The sequence below is a fragment of the Balaenoptera acutorostrata genome, chromosome 6 (assembly GCF_949987535.1).
Source record: "Balaenoptera acutorostrata chromosome 6, mBalAcu1.1, whole genome shotgun sequence".
Classification (NCBI taxonomy): Eukaryota; Metazoa; Chordata; class Mammalia; order Artiodactyla; family Balaenopteridae; genus Balaenoptera; species Balaenoptera acutorostrata.
This window is the reverse complement of record NC_080069.1, coordinates 121,326,993-121,344,605: the sequence shown is the minus strand read 5'-3', so window position 1 is coordinate 121,344,605 and position 17,613 is coordinate 121,326,993. Positions and strand designations below refer to the sequence as shown.

General features: G+C 41.8%; 1 protein-coding gene across 4 annotated transcripts in view; it reads left to right on the top strand.

The window, feature by feature from the left end:
• The window catches only part of SETX (senataxin), an 84,293-nt gene extending 70,373 nt beyond the window's left edge, over window positions 1-13,920 (top strand). For all 4 annotated transcript variants that reach the window (XM_057547871.1, XM_057547869.1, XM_057547868.1 and 1 more), the window contains 5 exons: window positions 292-384; window positions 2,072-2,236; window positions 5,615-5,713; window positions 6,629-6,716; window positions 10,699-13,920. In XM_057547871.1, the coding sequence (XP_057403854.1) occupies window positions 292-384; window positions 2,072-2,236; window positions 5,615-5,713; window positions 6,629-6,716; window positions 10,699-11,445 (1,192 nt within the window). In that variant the 3' untranslated portion in view covers window positions 11,446-13,920. The remainder of the gene's footprint in view (window positions 1-291; window positions 385-2,071; window positions 2,237-5,614; window positions 5,714-6,628; window positions 6,717-10,698) is intronic.
• Window positions 13,921-17,613: the final 3,693 nt, after the last annotated feature.

Genomic DNA, 17,613 nt, shown 5'->3' with positions numbered 1-17,613 from the left:
CTTGCTTTTTTCACTCACTGTATTATGAGTAACTTTCCAATCATGATTGTTATATTTTAATTACGTGGGTCATTCTCCCTAGTACTACTAGAATAGAAATGAAATTCACTTGCTACCTTTCACTAAAATATGTTATTTAAAAGTATTTAATTTTATGTAAAAAGAAGGTCCTTCTTGTCCTCTTACTTTCCCTTGCTCTCTTCCCCAGAAAGAACAAATGGTAATAATAATTCTAAAACGTTTTCTCTTATAATTTGACTTGCATTCTAAATGGTGGCTGCTCTTTTGTAGATTGACAGAGACTATTCGGTGTTCATCTGAATGGCCATTTCAGCCCTACCTCGTGTTTGATGTTGGAGATGGTTCAGAAAAGCGGGATAATGAGTACGTTCTCCTTTTTCTTCAGTCCCCTCTGATGGTCCCAGAATTTTTATATTGTTTCTGTTCATATTTAAATTCAAAATATTTTCCATATACATCTCTCTGCCTACTGCCAGTGCACAATCATTTTCTTTTAGCTGGGTTGATAACTTCACCTTTTCAATCATAAATTACTGATGTCTTTATATATTTCGGTCTTTTGATTTTTTTTTTCTTAACTGGGTAATGGGGGTTATGTTACCTAACATGCGGTCAGCACTTCAGTAGATCCATGCTGAGATCACAACTGTGAGTAAAACAGGCGTGGCCCCAGTGCAAGGCTGCTGTGGTCTTAACAGGGGAGACAGACAGTAACCAGGCCATCACCGTGGTGATTAATGATTCTGGTTGGCTTAAGTACTGTGAAGGATAAGTACAGATACAGTTGAGTCAAGGTGTGAGGCAGAGGGTGGACAGTACTTTCAGCATGTTGGATTGTGAATCAGGTGGTTTGTGAATGACAGCGAAAAGGAGCAGTGGTTGCTAATTAGGAAGCACCTCAGAGGAGCCAGGGCTTCTTGTGAGAGAATAAAGGAAGAGGAGCCCGGAGGCTGCATTTGTTAGCACAGATAGAAATGCCACCCCTGTATCATGACGTATGAAGAAATAGAAATTCCACCTCTGCGTCAGGAGAGAGCTGCAGAGCAAGTGGTGTCCTCCGTGAGAATAAGATATTAGTTAATAGCGGTGGAGGGAGGGGTCTCTCAGTGAAGAAGTTAGAAATACGGAGCAGTTGGCTGGGGGGTTGCTATTCCAGAGGGATTGTGAAGGTTGTAGTGGGGTCTGTTGGAATGGAGCAGAGGATTGAGAGTTTACCACATAAGTATTGTGGAGATGGATGGTCACGAGAAGAGTGTTGGCCTGAGAGGTGACCAAATAAAGATTTCAGGTATGGAAAAGAAAGCTAGCTGACTGGGTTGTCTGTACAGTAAGTCTTGAAATTAGAATAGTGAGTATTTAAGGCTTTAAAGTGAGACAGATAAGGTAGCCTCGAGAATCAAGGTGCGAGTGCAGGGCATCCCCCAGCATGCACACATGTTGCATTTGGTATGGTAATGAGGGAATGCATTGTAGTTCGGGAGATGAGTTGGGAGTGCAGGATGAGGCCAGCAAGGACAGAGGACGTGATCCTGCTGTAGGGCCCCGTGTTTGTTCATCTCTGGGGGCTGGGTCACATTTAGTCTGTGTGGCTGCCATCCTCTCGGTCATGTGGTGCATGATCTGCATGGCCTGTGGTGGGGAATGCAGGAAGGTAGTACATCTGAAGCACTTTTCTCAGTGTTAGGAAGATAGTAAATCCTTAATGTTAGCTATTCATTAGTCATATCTTCATTATTATTATGAATACTTCCGTTCTCCCTGCGGCTATCCCTGTTTTAATAAATGAAGAAACTGGTGCCTAAACATCACTTGACTCCAACCTCTTTTCTGTCATAGAACTTCGTGTTTCACTGGGCAGTTATTTTTATATTTATTCATATGTACAATATTAATGGTCATTATAACAGCCTCTTTGAATCACTGCTGACTGAATAAAGATGAAACCTACCTATGTACCCTTTACTGTAGTGGAAAACAAAGTGGAACTTAACTTAGCAATTGGACTGCTATTAGTTTTGATGTGTTGTATTTTTGTTTTCGTCTTATTTAGCTCATATGTAAATGTTCAAGAAATAAAACTGGTAATGGAAATAATTAAACTTATAAAAGACAAAAGAAAGGATGTTACTTTCCGAAACATTGGCATAATAACCCATTACAAGGCTCAGAAGATGATGATTCAGAAGGATTTGGACAAAGAGTTTGATGGAAAAGGGTGAGGCATCTCTATTTTTACAGATATTTCCAGTTTTTCTGTTGAATTAAAAAGAAGAAAGAGGGGCTAGAAGGAAAGAAGAAAAGGAAACTTAACTCTAGGGAGTGGTCTTAGACCCTGGTAGTATAGAACAAGGAGACTAGGACCCTGGCTGCATAGACTTGTGCTGGGAGGGAGTGTGGTGACACTTGCAGCCCCTGTAGATGGAGTGCCTCCTGCCAGCTCAAATGTCATCACCGTTACACTTGACAATGGAAGTGACTGAGAAATTCTTCAGGCCTTTCCCTTTAGTTGGATGACTTGTTATCTGAATTCTAACTCTACTGAGAATCATGTATTCACATTTTCACTTAGAATAAAGTATTTAACCCTTTTAGTGCCTTCATGTATAGGGTGAAGATCATGTTTTTGTCTCCTTTATACCTTGACAGTAAAATTAAAAATTAAATATTGGAAATCCATTAACTCAAAAGTTTCTGCACCTAGAAACACACAAACTACCAAATTGACTCTAGAAATAAACAGAAACTTTGGATAGACCTATTAAATGTAAAGAGATTGAGTTAGTAATCACTTTCCAACAGAGAAAAACACAGGACCAGGCTTCACTGGTGAATTCTGTCAAACATTAAGAATTAACACCAGTCCTTTGCAAATGCTTCCAAAAAATAGAAGGGAATACTTTCTAACTCATTTTATGGGGCCAACATTACCCTGATACCAAAGCCATGGAGACATCACCAGAAAAGAAAACTATTCACCAATATCCGTTATGAATATGGATGCAGAAATTCTCAACAAAATAATGGCAACTGAACTCAACAGCATATTAAAAGGATTATTTACCACAATCAAGTGGAATTTATCTCAGGAATGCAAGGTTGGTTCAACATATGAAAATCAGTCAGTGTGATATACCATATTAAAGGGGGAAACCCCACATGATGGTGATCATCTGAATAAATGTGGAAAAGACATTTGACTGAATGCAGCAACCTCTCATGATAAAGATAGTCAACAAACTAGGAATAGAAGGGAACTTCCTCAACCTAATAAAGAGCATCTATGAAAAACCCACAGCTAAAACATCATACATGATGCTAAGATTAAAAGCTTTCCCCCTGTGATCAGGAAGGATGCCTCCTCTCACTGCTTCTGTGCAGCACTGCATTAGACGTTCTATGCGGAGCAGTTAAGCAAGAAAAGGAAAGAAATGGCATCCATATTTGAAAAGAAGAAGTAAAAGTGTCTCTTCACAAATGGCATAATCTGGGACTTGCCTGGTGGTCCAGTGGTTAAGACTCCATGCTTCCACCGCAGGGGGCATGGGTTTGATCCCTGGTCAGGGAACTAAGATCCTGCACGCCGCGTGGCCAAAAAAACACCAAAAACCAAAAAAACAAAACCAACAAAAAAAACAAATGGCATACTCTTACATATAGAAAACCCTTAATCTATGCAAACTACTGGTCCTTATAAACAAGTTCAGCAGAGTTGATCAGTATACAAAAATCAGTTGTATTTCTGTACACTATAGAGAAATCTGAAAAGGAAAATTTTTTTAAATTCCATTTATAATAGCATCATAAAGAACAAAATACTTAGGAGTAAATGTAACCAAAGAAGTGTGAGCTCATACACAGAAGGACAAAACGTTGTTGAAAGAATTTAAAGAACTAGATAAATGTAAAGCCATTTCACGTTCATGGATCGGAAGACTTAATATTGTTAAGACGGCACCATTCCCCAGGTTGATCTACAGATTCATTGTTACCTCTGTCAAAATTCCAACTACCTTTTTTTACAGAAATGGACAAGCTTATTCCAAAATTCACATGGAAGTGCAAGAGACCCTAAATAGCTTGACAGAGAGCAATGTTGGAGGGCTCACACTTCCCTCTTGCAAAATTTACTACAAAGCTGTCAACACTGGTACTGTCATAAGGGTAGACATATAGACCAATAGAATAGAAGTGAGATTCCAGAAATAAATCCATACATTTATGGCCAGTTGATTTTCAACAAGGGTGCCAAGCCTATTCATTGGGGAAAGAATAGTTTTTCAACAAATGGTGCTGGAATAACTGGATATCCACATGCAAAAGAATGAATTTAGACCCCTGTCTCACACTGTATACAATAATTAACTCAAAATGAATTAGAGCCCTGAGTCTGAGAGACAAAATTATGAAACTTATAAGGAAACAAAGGTAAATTTATATGACCTCAGATTAGGCAACAGATTCTTAGATATGATACCCAAGCACAAGTAGCCAAAGGAGAAGTAAATTGGCCTTCTTAAAAATTAAAAGCTTATGTGTTTCAAAGGACACACTATCAAAAGAGTGAAAAGTCAACACACAGAGTGGGAGAAAATACTTGCAAAATATTTATCTGATAAGTCATATCCGGAATATATGAAGAACTCGTACAACTTAATAAAATGATAATTAACTTTTTAAGTGGGCAAAGGATGTGAATAACATTTCTCAAAAGAAGATAAAAATCCAACAGGCACATGAAAAGCTGTTCCACATCATTTGTCATTAGGGAAATGTAAATCAAAACCACAATGAGATATCATTTCACACCCACCAAGATGACTATCATTACAAAAAAAAAAAAATAACAAGTTTTGGCAAGGATGTGGAGAAATTGGAATACTTAACACATTGCTGGTGAGAAACTGTAGAAAACAGTTTGGCAGTTCCTCCTAAAGTTGAACATAGAATTACCACGTGACCCAGCAATTCCACTCCTAGATACATACCTGAAAGAATTGAGAAAGGGTTCACACAAAAGCTTGTACATGAATGTTCGTAGCAACATTATTCATGATAGTCAAAAAGTGGAAACAACCCAAATGTCCAAAATTTGTACATAGGTAAAAAATAAATTGTGTATCTGTACAGGCTAATAGTCAGTCGTAGGAGGAATGAAGTACTGTTACAGTCTACGACACAGATGAACCTTGAAAACATGCTAGGTGAAGGAAGCCCAACACAGAAGGTCCCATATTTTATGATTCCATTTATATGAAATTTCCCATATAGAAAAGTCCATAGAGACAGACAGTAGATTAGTGGTTGCCAGGGCCTGGGGAGGGGGAGATAGAGACTGATGGCTGATAGGCACAGGGCTTCTCTCCTGGGTGATGGACATGCTATGAAATTAGATAGCGGTGATGGCTGTACACCGTAGTGAATGACTCAACACCACCAAATGGTGTACTTTAAAATGGTGAATTTTGTGTTATGTGAATTCTATTCTAATTTAAAAAGATTGCATTAAAAAAGTATCTAAGAAATACTACTGTATAAATATGTATATTTCATAATTATCTTTTTTCAGTAAATATGTTTCTCTCTTCGTAAATAGGCCAGCAGAAGTAGATACCGTGGATGCCTTCCAGGGTCGTCAGAAAGATTGTGTTATTGTTACATGTGTCAGAGCAAATGCCATGCAAGGCTCAATTGGGTGGGTAACTGTCATTATTGATTCTTTGCTTGTTTATGATCCAGAGTTAGATCTTTTTTTTTTTTTTTTTTTTTATTTATTTATTTATTTTTGGCTGTGTTGGGTCTTCGTTTCTGTGCGAGGGCTTTCTCTAGTTGTGGCGAGCTGGGACCACTCTTCATCGCGGTGCGCGGGCCTCTCACTGTCGCGGCCTCTCTTGTTGCGGAGCACAGGCTCCAGACGCGCAGGCTCAGTAGTTGTGGCTCACGGGCCTAGTTGCTCCGCGGCATGTGGGATCTTCCCAGACCAGGGCTCGAACCCGTGTCTCCTGCATTGGCAGGCAGATTCTCAACCAGTGCGCCACCAGGGAAGCCCCCGAGTTAGATCTTTTTAATCACTGTTAGAGAATACCATCATTTGCTCTATTTTCTTATATAAAAAATTGAGTAATATCTTGAAGGTTTCTTTTTTAAGTTGTGAAGTTGATCCACTGTTAGGTCTGCTTCTCTTGGTACCTTGTGTATTAACCCATGTCACAGTGTGAATCTGTTTTTTCACTTGATAAGAGTGAAACAGATTATTGAATCCAGTATATTTTGCAGGGGCATGTTCCTCTCCATGGTATGTGTCATAATTGATCTACTATCATATTTTTAGGATCTTTTAAGGCTTAAAAATCATACCATTAAAATTTCCAATATCTCATCCAAGTCAAAATAGGAAATCGACAGACAGATGCATCACTTTGAAAGAAAGCACTGGGCATCTTGTTTGTTTGCTGTCCTTAATGGGAATTGCTTCTGTGCCAGGTCCTGCACCATGACCTTAAAGCAGGAGCCCGAGAAAAGCTGTCTGAAACGCCTGTGTCTCACCTACACTGACATGCCGAGTCATTCTGAAGAAAGAAGTAACTTTTTTTTTCCTTCTGTTGCTTAGGTTTCTGGCAAGTTTGCAGAGATTGAATGTCACCATCACACGAGCCAAGTACAGCCTCTTCATCCTGGGACATTTGAGGACCCTGATGGTAGGTACATTCTAGAGAACCAGAGAACTCCGGAGTTTGCCCATCATGACTGATACCGGGTTGAGGTTTTGTTTTTATTTTTCATCAAGGTGGAATGATTTCGAGGCTACAAACAATAATGAGCCTCTTCCCCCTGGTTGTTATGTCCTCCAGCAGCTTCTTCCTGGGAGCTTTTGTAATGCCTAAACCACTCACCCTTTCTTAGCCCAAGACCCAGGTATCCGTAGTTTACTCTCAAGATGACCTTTAAAAAAAATTGATTCTGCATCGTAGAATTGTTAGGAAGACATGTAAACCCATATATGTAAAGTGCTAGAAGATTGGTTAGCACTTAGTAAACACTCAGTAAATGTGGCTATTAGCCTAGCTTCATGCCAGAGAGAGGGTGAATGTGCAGGGAAGTGGTTGGATCTTCATTTCTGTCTTGGCACTTAGAGCAGCACTGCTTGCTGTTTCCCTTGAGGGGTGAGTGGCATCAGAGCTCCTCCATCAGTACAGATACTCCTCCAGAAGGAGGGGCAAGTTTACATCTGTAGTCGACAAATAGTGCAGCTTAATTTGGTGAATCACAGCTAGATAAAGCATATATTTGCTGCCTGTCTCATTAGGTGTAATAACTCAGTTTCTCTAATTTCTGTATTTAACAGAGTCATTGGTTTATCTCAGGAGAGGTGCCAACTCAGTAGGTTTTTCCCCTGTTTTGGTTAGTTCCACCAGAGGGCGCACAAATATAATCTTTCTCATTCAACTCTTACCTATATCTGTGGTCTTCAACCTTTGTTGTTTGTGTACCCCCTTGAAAGGATGTTTAAAAGCTGTGTATCCTCCGTTTTTAAGTTTATATTGAAAATTTTTCATCGTAAGTGTTGATAAAGATTTTGTTTCTAATGTATTGTAAATATTTGACATTTAAAAATAAAGCTATTAAAAATAAATCCATTATGCCACTCTTAAATATATCCAGTGGAATAGAGAGCAGTGTTATTCTTTCTGCTCTTTAAAATTGAATTGCCATTTATACTGTTTAGGATAAAATTCAGTGGGGGTAGTTTATATATTTTCATAATTAAAAGCCTTTCTGTTAATATGACTATTAGGCTTTTCTGCCACAAAAAATTTACATGTAAATTTGAAAGTTTAAAGAATTGGTTTTCATAACTATTTGGGGAAACTGTGTGAAGGGTGCGTGGAACCTCTGTACTGTTTTGGTAACTTCCTGTGAATCTATAGTTACCTCAAAGAGTTCTTTAAAAAATTTTCCTGTGACCATAAGGATCTGAGTATTAACAAATGATATCTTGTCAGTTGAGTAACGTATTAATAGTTATTATTTTCACACAGTTGAATTTTGATAATGTTCAAACCCGAAAAGTAAAATGTTTATAGAGCTGTGTCTCTTAGATGCCCTGATAGCGGGAGCCTTCACGGGCGCCCCTCTGTTGACCACCCCCTCTATTTGACACCCAGGCGTGTTTACCTCCCCTAGCCGTGCGCCCTGTGGTCAGATTTGGGACAGGTGAGAGTTGTGGTGGTTGTGAAGGATGGAGTGGAAGGGCAGAAAAGCCCCAGGAGGACATAGGGAACTGGGGTTTGGAAGCTGAGGTTTGGAAATTGATTCCCAGAAAACGTTCTCACATCCCCCCGAGGAAGTCTCTGTGAGCCCCAGAGTCACCGTCACGCAGATTTGAAGCCCATTGACATCTAGCTGCGGTATAGACGTTATTATCTTCACTCTGGGAAGCCAGTGTGACAAAAAGAGACCGACAGAACAGAATAGAAAAACTTCCAGTTTATCATTTGGACCTTGCAATCCAACTTACGTGTTTGTCCTTGGGCTTCCCCGGACCCCAGCCTCTTTTTTTTTTTTTTTTGGTTCTTCAGCCCAGTTTCCCTTATGGAGATGGAATCAGTGATTAAGGCACTTGGTTTCCTCTGAGAAATCAAGACTAATAGCTCCTTCTCAGAACTGTTTTTGTGATCTAGGGATTGGATTAAACAGCAAGTTTAGGTGCAGTAGAATTGGCAGAAATAGCAGCAAGGCCATCTGCTTTACATCTGCGTTCCAGCACAGGGTAGGACTCTCAAGAGCTCTCCTGAGTCAGGGATCTGAGCCTGGTACTGCTCATATGCACCTTCCTGGTGCATGCGGTCACCGTACCGTGCACTTGATTTGCACGACTTACTTTAAAAGACCCTGTGAGGTCTGCATTGCTGGCGTAGTTTATCAAATCCAAGAAGCCATTAGTTATATAATGGGCATCATTATTTTATGTTCTACTATTGAACTGTGACACTTTATTTTCACTTAAAATTTTTGTTTTATAGTTACTGAAAGAACTTTTTTAGACTTTAGACAGATTTTTATTGGGTTGGCCAGAAGGTTCATTTGGGTTTTTCTGTAACGTCTGAATGAACTTTTTGGCCAACCCAGTGTCATACCACTCTTGTTCATACATAGGAAATATAGCAAAATAGATAGACTAAGATACCCCTGAAAGCATCTCACTTTCAGACTAACACTCTGGTCGTCCCCATTCACCATCCCATTTACCCTTGCTCACGCTCGAACCGTTCCCTGTGCAGTCAGAGGCGTCTCATGAGACGACCCCACTGTGGTCCCCGGGGTTTTTTCCAGCTTCTGATCTCCATTCTCCAAGTTGTAGTGCTGATACTTTCTTGTCTTATCAGAGGATGTCTGTGGAAAGATTTTTCAGGCAAGAGCCAGGACTCATTCTTTTTAAAAGCGGTTTGTTGACTAAAAGTCAAGAGGTTGTAGTCACCCAGCCATGAATTCCTCCAGGATTACATACATGGAAACTGCTGCCTGGCCAAGAGGCACCCCAAAGTCAGAAATGGTAAAACGTGAAAATAAAGGGCATTTTATTTTTTTTCAAAGCACATTTTAGAGTCATCTAAATAAAATACTATTCATACTTTACAGTGAGGAAACAGGCTCAGAGAGGTCAAGTGACTTGACCAAGGTCACACAGCAGGTCAGTACTATGTATGCAGCTTCACTGCTATACCCTTACCCACCTTCATGAATAGTGCAGGAGCCCCCATGAGGAGAGCTATCCTTTTCTTCTCTTTCCTTCAGTCTCCGTCTTTTTTCCTCCCTCATACTCTCTCTTTCTTCTGTCTAAAGAGGCCCAAGTTCTGATGGTTGTAAAGAAGCAATTTATTGCTGAGGAAACTCTAAAAGGAAGAGAGGAGAGATGCGTGAGTTGGGTTTTTGTTTTGTTTTGTTTTTCCCTTTAGATGTGCTTTTCATAACTTAAGCTCTTCTAGAAAAGAGACAAAAGTGGGACAATATCTTTGGAATAGTTATCTCAGCGGATTAAGATCGTTTAGCCCTTTGGAGTTTGGGAAGCCTTTGGGAATTTGATGAAAGCTATGGACCTCTTTCTAGAACAGTCAGCATGCACTCAAAAGTTAGAGCTTTCTGAAACCAAGCCTTCCTCTTCCAGAATGTTAGCCTCGGCCGGAGGCAGGCAAGACTCTAGGATCAGCAGTGTCAAGGGAACTCGGTGGGATGACGCAGCCCTTCCGTGTCCGTGTTGTCCGGGATCCTAGCCCTGGTCACGTGCGGCTGCTGAGCACTTGCAATGTGGCTGGTGCAACTGAGGAAATGAATGTTTAATTTTGCTTAATTGAAGTTTAGATAGCTACATGAGGCTACCGGCAGTTGGTACAGATTTGCATGACAGCTAATTCACCACGTGGCCTGAGTAACAGTGGTAAAATGGTGGAAGTTCTTTCTTAGAGGTGGTGCCCAGTGTTCTTTTCTAGCAGCGTGGCTTTATCGTTCTGTATTCCACCTTATTTTTCCTTTCAGCCTTGTCTAACGAGTAGTGGATTCTTGAGAATCTGTTCACGAAAGTATACTTACCGTTTGTTCAGAAGTGAAAACTGGAGCCTCTGCTTCCCGAGCATGTGAAGTGTTTCTTCGGGATGTAATCTTCTTCCTTCTCTTTGTTTCAAGGAAAACCAGCACTGGAATCACCTGATTCAGGACGCACAGAAGCGTGGTGCCATCATTAAGACTTGGGGCAAAAACTACAGGCGCGACGCGGTGAAGATCCTGAAACTCAAACCCGTGCTGCAGAGAGGTCTGGCTCACCCTCCTGCTGTCACCCCAGAGGCGTCCACACCCCAGGGCGGAGTGCCCAGCAACCAGCTAGACAGTGCATTTGCCAAGATGTCCTTTGCTTCTTCCCCGTACCCCTCACCCTCTGACTCCAAAGAAGCCACTGTCACTGTTACTGCAAAGGACCCTGAAAGGCCACCCATTCAGGACCGGCTTCGGGACCCACGACTGCTTAGGAGGATGGGCTTGGGCTGTGAAGCCAAAGGGAAATGCCTCAGTGAGCTGCAGCCCTCGAGCCCCCAGTATCCCGGAGCAACGCCTCCCTTGGGAGAGCCAGGCTTCCCCGGAAGTCACCAGGATCCGACCAGTATCGGGCAGCAGCCCCCCGCCAAGGGAGCTGCTGTGAACAACCACAGACCTCACGCGCAGTGCGACGCTCCAGCTGCTAGTACCAATGCTTCCACGAGTAAACGTGCCCAGGAAGGGGGGGCACTCAGCCACAGGAGGGAGACCAGGGCCTTCACTGAGGGGGATCAGGAGAGGCGTGGCTCTCTGAGCCACCACACGAAGAGGAACTCAGGCTGGGACGAGAGGGGACTGGAGGAGGAGGACAGTAGCTTAAAGAAGAGGAGGCTTTTATAGTGGAGCCAAATGAGACTGTCAGCCACAGCGTTACTGCAGACTTCGGATGACCAGCTAGTAGGACTGTCCAGATAAGATTACTTTTTTCCTTAAAGGAGTTTGTGTGCTGTTGGAAAACAGAAAATGTATCCTAACACATGGGCCTCTTGGTCATCTTCAGTACTTTTTGTCAGTTGCAAAAGCTTTCAGAAGGCATTTGTGTATCAGTAATAATGTCCTCATAGTCGAAGACTTAAAATGTTGATCTCTTGTTCTTCTGTAGAAAAGGTCAGACTGGAGAGGATGCTGTAAAAGTTGGAATGTATATTTGTATAGCAAATAACAGAATCCTTTTAAAATTTAATCTGGTAGACAGCTTTTCTTTCCCCTGCTTAAAATGTTAATCATTTTCAACGGAACAAACCTTACATTTAAAAAAAACAAAAGGTGGGAGGAGGGCAGGTCCTTTCAAAGATTGTTGTAGCAAACAGACGTCTTTAACAGCCAAGGCGGCCTGAGAGAAGCGAGTCAGTGCATTGGGTCAGATGCCTCTCGTCCTGTTAAACCAACTGGAGTGTCCTGGGCAAGACCCTGGGAAGCAAAGCTCTGTTAGGTGAAGTTCCACTCATGCACCTTTTTAGACGAGGCACCTTGGCACAGGATATTACATTTCTGTGACGAGTTCGTCTGCCTATTGTAGCGAGCACATAGTTCTCTAGCTAAAATTCTCATTCTTCGTGAGATGCAAGAATGTGAAATGAAAGAATAATTCTTGAAATGTCATTCAGATGCCCCCAGCATATTGTGAATTTCCTGCAACTGGTGGGTTACAAATCCAGTGGTTGCCAAGTATTAGATCAGTGCTGGGGTGGCTTGTGGAAGCCTGTAGATCGCCAAGAGAATCCAACTCATGAAAAGCTGGATGTTTAGCATCTTCCCAAGGGATTCTGGTCACCGGGCAGCTTGGGAACCAGATAGGGCAGACCAGATACAATATTTTAGGCAGGAGAGAAACATGCTCTAAAAAGAGAAAGACAGGAGAGGAGTGCAAATACTTGGAGTTGAGAACAGGAAGAGAGTTGACAGATTTCCTATGATCTTTGGAAACCATCGTAAGTGACGCAAATACACCGCTGTAGTGGAAGATCTGGTTAGAGAGGTTGTGCTTCTGTGAAAGGAAGTGGCCACGGTGGGCGGAGATTTGAGAGACTTGGATGAGGGCAGGGCTGCCTAATTTCAAAGTCCAGTTTTCCAAGCGCACACACACTGATGTTGAGGTATCACAGACTGAGAATCTGTGTTAGTAACAGTTGACCATTGTTTGAACTAGCCGTTTGTAGTGAATGCTGTGCAGCCCTAGCTAGTTTGGGGGAGAAAGCAGGCATTCCTGAAGATGAATGTGCACCATTTGAAACTTTTTCGGTCATCTGCTTTTTAAGCAAAGAGGGCTTTGTGTTCATCAGGAATTCTACTGAAGCAGGTTATTAAGAGCTTTAAAAAAAATGTTTGGTTGCCAAAGGTTTAAACATGCTACTTCTTTGTTACCCTTGTCCCTCCCACTGGTGTCCAGACCTCTGCTGATGGGATTGAACACTCCTGTCACTCGGGGAGCACGTGCTCTGTCCCCACAGTCAACCGCTGCTCCCCGTTCACGGAGGCGGGCTGAGCCCCGCTCTGGGTCAGGGGCTTCGTAAGCTTCCTGGCTGGCCTTTGGCAAGAAAGCTCATTGTTTCTTTAAGTTTACTTTCCTGCTATCTTGGTAAAATGCTTCATTTAGCAGACACTTGTAGTGACAATTTAGAGAATCTAAAACCTGTAAGCTTATAGAAGAGGCATGCTGGAAAGAGCTGGGGTCAGGAACTTCTCCCACTCCGCTCACACAACACGTGAAGTAAGTAAGTGCTCCCCACCGTACGTACTTTGCTGCCGCACCTGAACAATGTTATTTCCTGTTAAGTTTGGTGCCTGTTCTCACACGTGTTCACTTTTGGTTCACCTTCCACCTAGTCTGGTAACGCGAGAATTAGTGCACCATCCCTTGTAATGAGCAAGCCTGTGTCCTGACAGCCTCTCCCAGCAGGAAACAGTCATACCTGACATTGCTTTGGAATCGATTTGTGGTTCCAGTTGGTGTATGTATTTGCATTAAGCATTTCATATGTACAGTGTGGCCTTTCTTGATGTGGCTGTCATAGCAGTGTTGTTGATTGGTGGTCAACCTTATTGCAGGTGAAAAATACGGCTGTTAGTTTTCGTCCTTGCCATGGCGTTACAAGAAAGTGGCCTTGTCTTCTTTCAATCTTAGTTCTTTCAACATGAATATATTCTACTTAAAAATTTGTTTTGCTTCTTTGTATATAATTTGCCTTGGACTTACTGTGCAGTTTATTTAGTTCCGTGTTTTCATGTATTATCAGGAGCAAATTTGATAAGTACATGTGAATAACCTCCTGTAAATGAGTTTCATAACAAAATTGTACTAAACTGTTTTCTAAAGTTAGTTGTGCAGATTGATAATTTTTTTGCTGTAGTTTTGATTCTTTCTGTGCTCTGAATTCCTAGCTGGGATTTGGCGAGCAATAGCCCTGTTGTCTTTGTTAAAACCTGAATATTAAGAGAAAATGGCAGAATTAAAAGTGGAAACAAGAAAACTGACGTGGGTTAGGAGTTATGTGTTTTTGGATGAAGGTTCAAGGCACTTCCCAGATATTCCATTTAGTCTGCCATTAGATTTATTTTATGCCGAAATTATCTGGTGGGGATTTGTTTTATTCCGGTTTCTCATCCAGTCCGTACCCCCAGCTCTTCTTGCTTCTCAGCTCTTCTTGGAATCTTACCCGTAAGGTTGCAGGGTGCACTGTGGCTAGTTGTGGTGTCGGTTACACGTTGACGTTTGGTCCAGAAATGCACGCTCACCTCCAGGCTAAGATTGGGGAGCAGGTGAGAGAGGAGGGACAGATGAACGGTGACCCACGAAAGCAGCTCCCGGGGCACCGATGGGGGCGCAGGGAATAGACGGCCAAGTTGGGGGTCACCACTGATGGCTACGAAAGTACAACTCATTTTATAAAAGCAGTGGCTTCAGGGGGCGCAGTCCGATGTGCTGTGCTCCGCCAGGACGTGGGCACCGCCAGCTTCGCTGGGCCTCCCGCTCATTCCGGATGGAGGCACCAACTACCCACGAAGGTGAAGTGACGTACGTGTTCTGGGACAAGATGAACTTGCCAGTGACCTGATGGGAGGTGAGTGCTCTGCGATGGCTATTTTACTTGCGGCGTTCATTACTGCAGCAGCTGTAGCAGTGATTCTTCAAGTCCCTCCTGACCAGCACACGCGCTGTCACCACCATCTCCTGGGTTTCGCCATTTATTGTTTGAGGAATAAATAATTCAGGGAGGAAACTAAAATGTAGCTTCAGCTTAAGTAGCATTTCCAGTGTTGTGCCAGCACCGTGAAGGCGGGTTCTGTGCACAGGGGATCCCTCTATAACTCTTAAAGGACCTGAGTTATCGTCACCCCGTCCTGCCGTACAGAAGGCATTTGCCAAGTCAGATGGCGTAAATGGTGTCTGCAGTTGGACGGTGCTCGGAGCCACGGGAGCTGCCTTTGTGCTCTCTTCGTTAGAGCTCGGGCCCAGCCGTGCTGCTGGGCACTGTTGCCTTTGCTCTAAGCAGCATTGCTGCAAATCAAATTGTTAGTAGTTTTCAGCCTGGGAGGTGCACTTTGGAGTCACCTGGGGGAACTTCTGAAAAATTCCCACTCCCGGGCCCTACTCTAGAATTCCTGATTTCATGGGTCTGGGGGCAAGTACTTGTCGCCTTTTTTTTTTTTTAACTTAAGCTTAAACTCACTCTTAGGTGTTTCCGTCGAGTGGCCAGCCTTGCAGCCTGGCTCCTAAGGGTTCAGGAGGAAAAGGGAGCAGCCTTGGGGCCCATCGGGGTCACGTCTGCCTTCCTCAGTAATGGTCCCCCGCAGGGGCCCTGAGTGGGGCGAGGCCCACCACCAAAAGCCATCTGGCCATCTCTGCTTTTGTTCAGAAGGAGATTCCCAAGGGCTGCACAGTGGGGCTGGGGAAGGAGGTCTGGGAATATATCCAGAGAAAACCATAATTCGAAAAGATACGTGTACCCTGATGTTCATTGCAGCGCTATTTACGATAGCCAAGACATGGAAGCAACCTAAATGTCCATCCACAGAGGAATGGATAAAGAAGATGTGGTACATATATACAATGGAATATTACTCGGCCATAAAAAAGAACGAAATAATGCCATTTGCAGCAACATGCATGGACTTAGAGATGGTCATACTGAGTGAAGTAAGTCAGAGACAAATATCATATGATGTCGCTTATGTGTGGAATCTAAAAAAATGATACAAATGAACTTATTTACAGAACAGAAATAGAGTCACAGATGTAGAAAACAAACTTATGGTTACCAGGGGGAAGGGGAGGGGGAGGGATAAATTGGGAGATTGGGATTGACATGTACACACTACTATGTATAAAATAGATAACTAATAAGGACCTACTGTATAGCACAGGGAACTCTTCTCATTAGTCTGTAATGGCCTATATGGGAAAAGAATCTAAAAAAGAATGGATATATGTATATGTATAACTGATTCGTTTTGCTGTACAGCAGAAACTAACACAACATTTTAAATCAACTATACTCCCATAAAAATTTAAAAAAACACAAAACAAAAACCACACTGCCACCATTCAGGTCACAGGGACATCTTATCTTGGTTCCTCTGGTCAGAGGGATGGGTTTTCTATGAGGATTTTCCCACAGTCCCCGCTCACAGGGGCCTCTTTTCCTGGTCCTCCAGAAAACTACAAAACATTGCTGCTGCTTCCTTTACCAGATACCCGCCCTGGTCATTGCAAGTATCTGAAATAGTTAATTCTGATCTTTTTTTATAGTCTACTGCCATAAAAAGGAAGGCATAAGGGCATCACTCTTCTTTTTAAAGGGCATTTATAAATTAAATCTATTTATTTTTCTTTTTATTTTTTTAAATTAAACTTTTTTAAAGAAAAAATTGGAAAATTTTATTTGAGCCAAATTTGAGGATTATAACCCAGGAAGAACATCTCAGAAAGCTCTGAGAACTGTTCCCTAATTTTCTTTTTAAGCCCTTTAATCGCCACCTCTTCTAGTATTTAAACTGATCCAGTGAATCTAATAAACTCATAAACACGGTGAGTCTCCAGTTCTTTTAAAAAATACCATTTACATACATACACTAATATGTATAAAATGGATAACTAATAAGAACCTGCTGTATAAAAAAATAAAATAAAATTCAAAATATAAAAAAAAGAAACCAGAAAACCTGAGGTTTCTTTTCCTCATATCAAAAAATAATAATAATAAAACAAATACCATTTAATACAATGTTCTTAAACTTTTCCATTTAGTCCTAAACTGAGTTATTTAGTAGGTTTCTAATTGAAATAACAAAACTAATCTGACATGAATATGCCAAATTCTCTTAAATGTTAAAAACACTTGAGCCATCAAATACACTTTAAGTAACATAATTTGATATAAAAACATCACTATCGTTTTAATTTACTACATCATCTCAGGTTTAATTTTCAGTCTTCACGAAGTTAGAAAGCAGCCACTAAGGGAAGTTTTTATCTTCCTGTGTGAATTAAGGTTGGCATCCCAAGCAAGTTAAAAAACAAATATGTGACCTGGGGATGGTGTATGTCCACAGTGATTCTCAGACCACTGATTGGTGCAGACCTGGCTCTTAAAACTTTTGTGAAATAAATCATGTACATCAGAGTGTACATAAGACCGACGTAAAAGGAAAGACATAATAAAATAGACACCCGTGTACCCCCTACCCCATCATAAGAAACGGCACTGCTGACGCCTGGAAATTTCACTCCATGTTTCTTCCAGACACTCCTCCCCACCACCCCCTTCCACCTAGTTGTAACCCGAATTCTGAATTCTGTAGTTTGTATAAAGTTTCACTGCACACCCCCAAATTATATTTACTTAATTTTGAAGTTTATGTGATATATACAATGGGCATTCTGGGGCTGACTTTTCTCCCCCTCATCCTTACATTTCTGAGATGACTAGCCGCTATCCACTCTTTTTGGGTGGAGGGTAGTATTCCATTTTAGGAACACGCCCCAGTCTGCCCGTTCTACTCTGATGG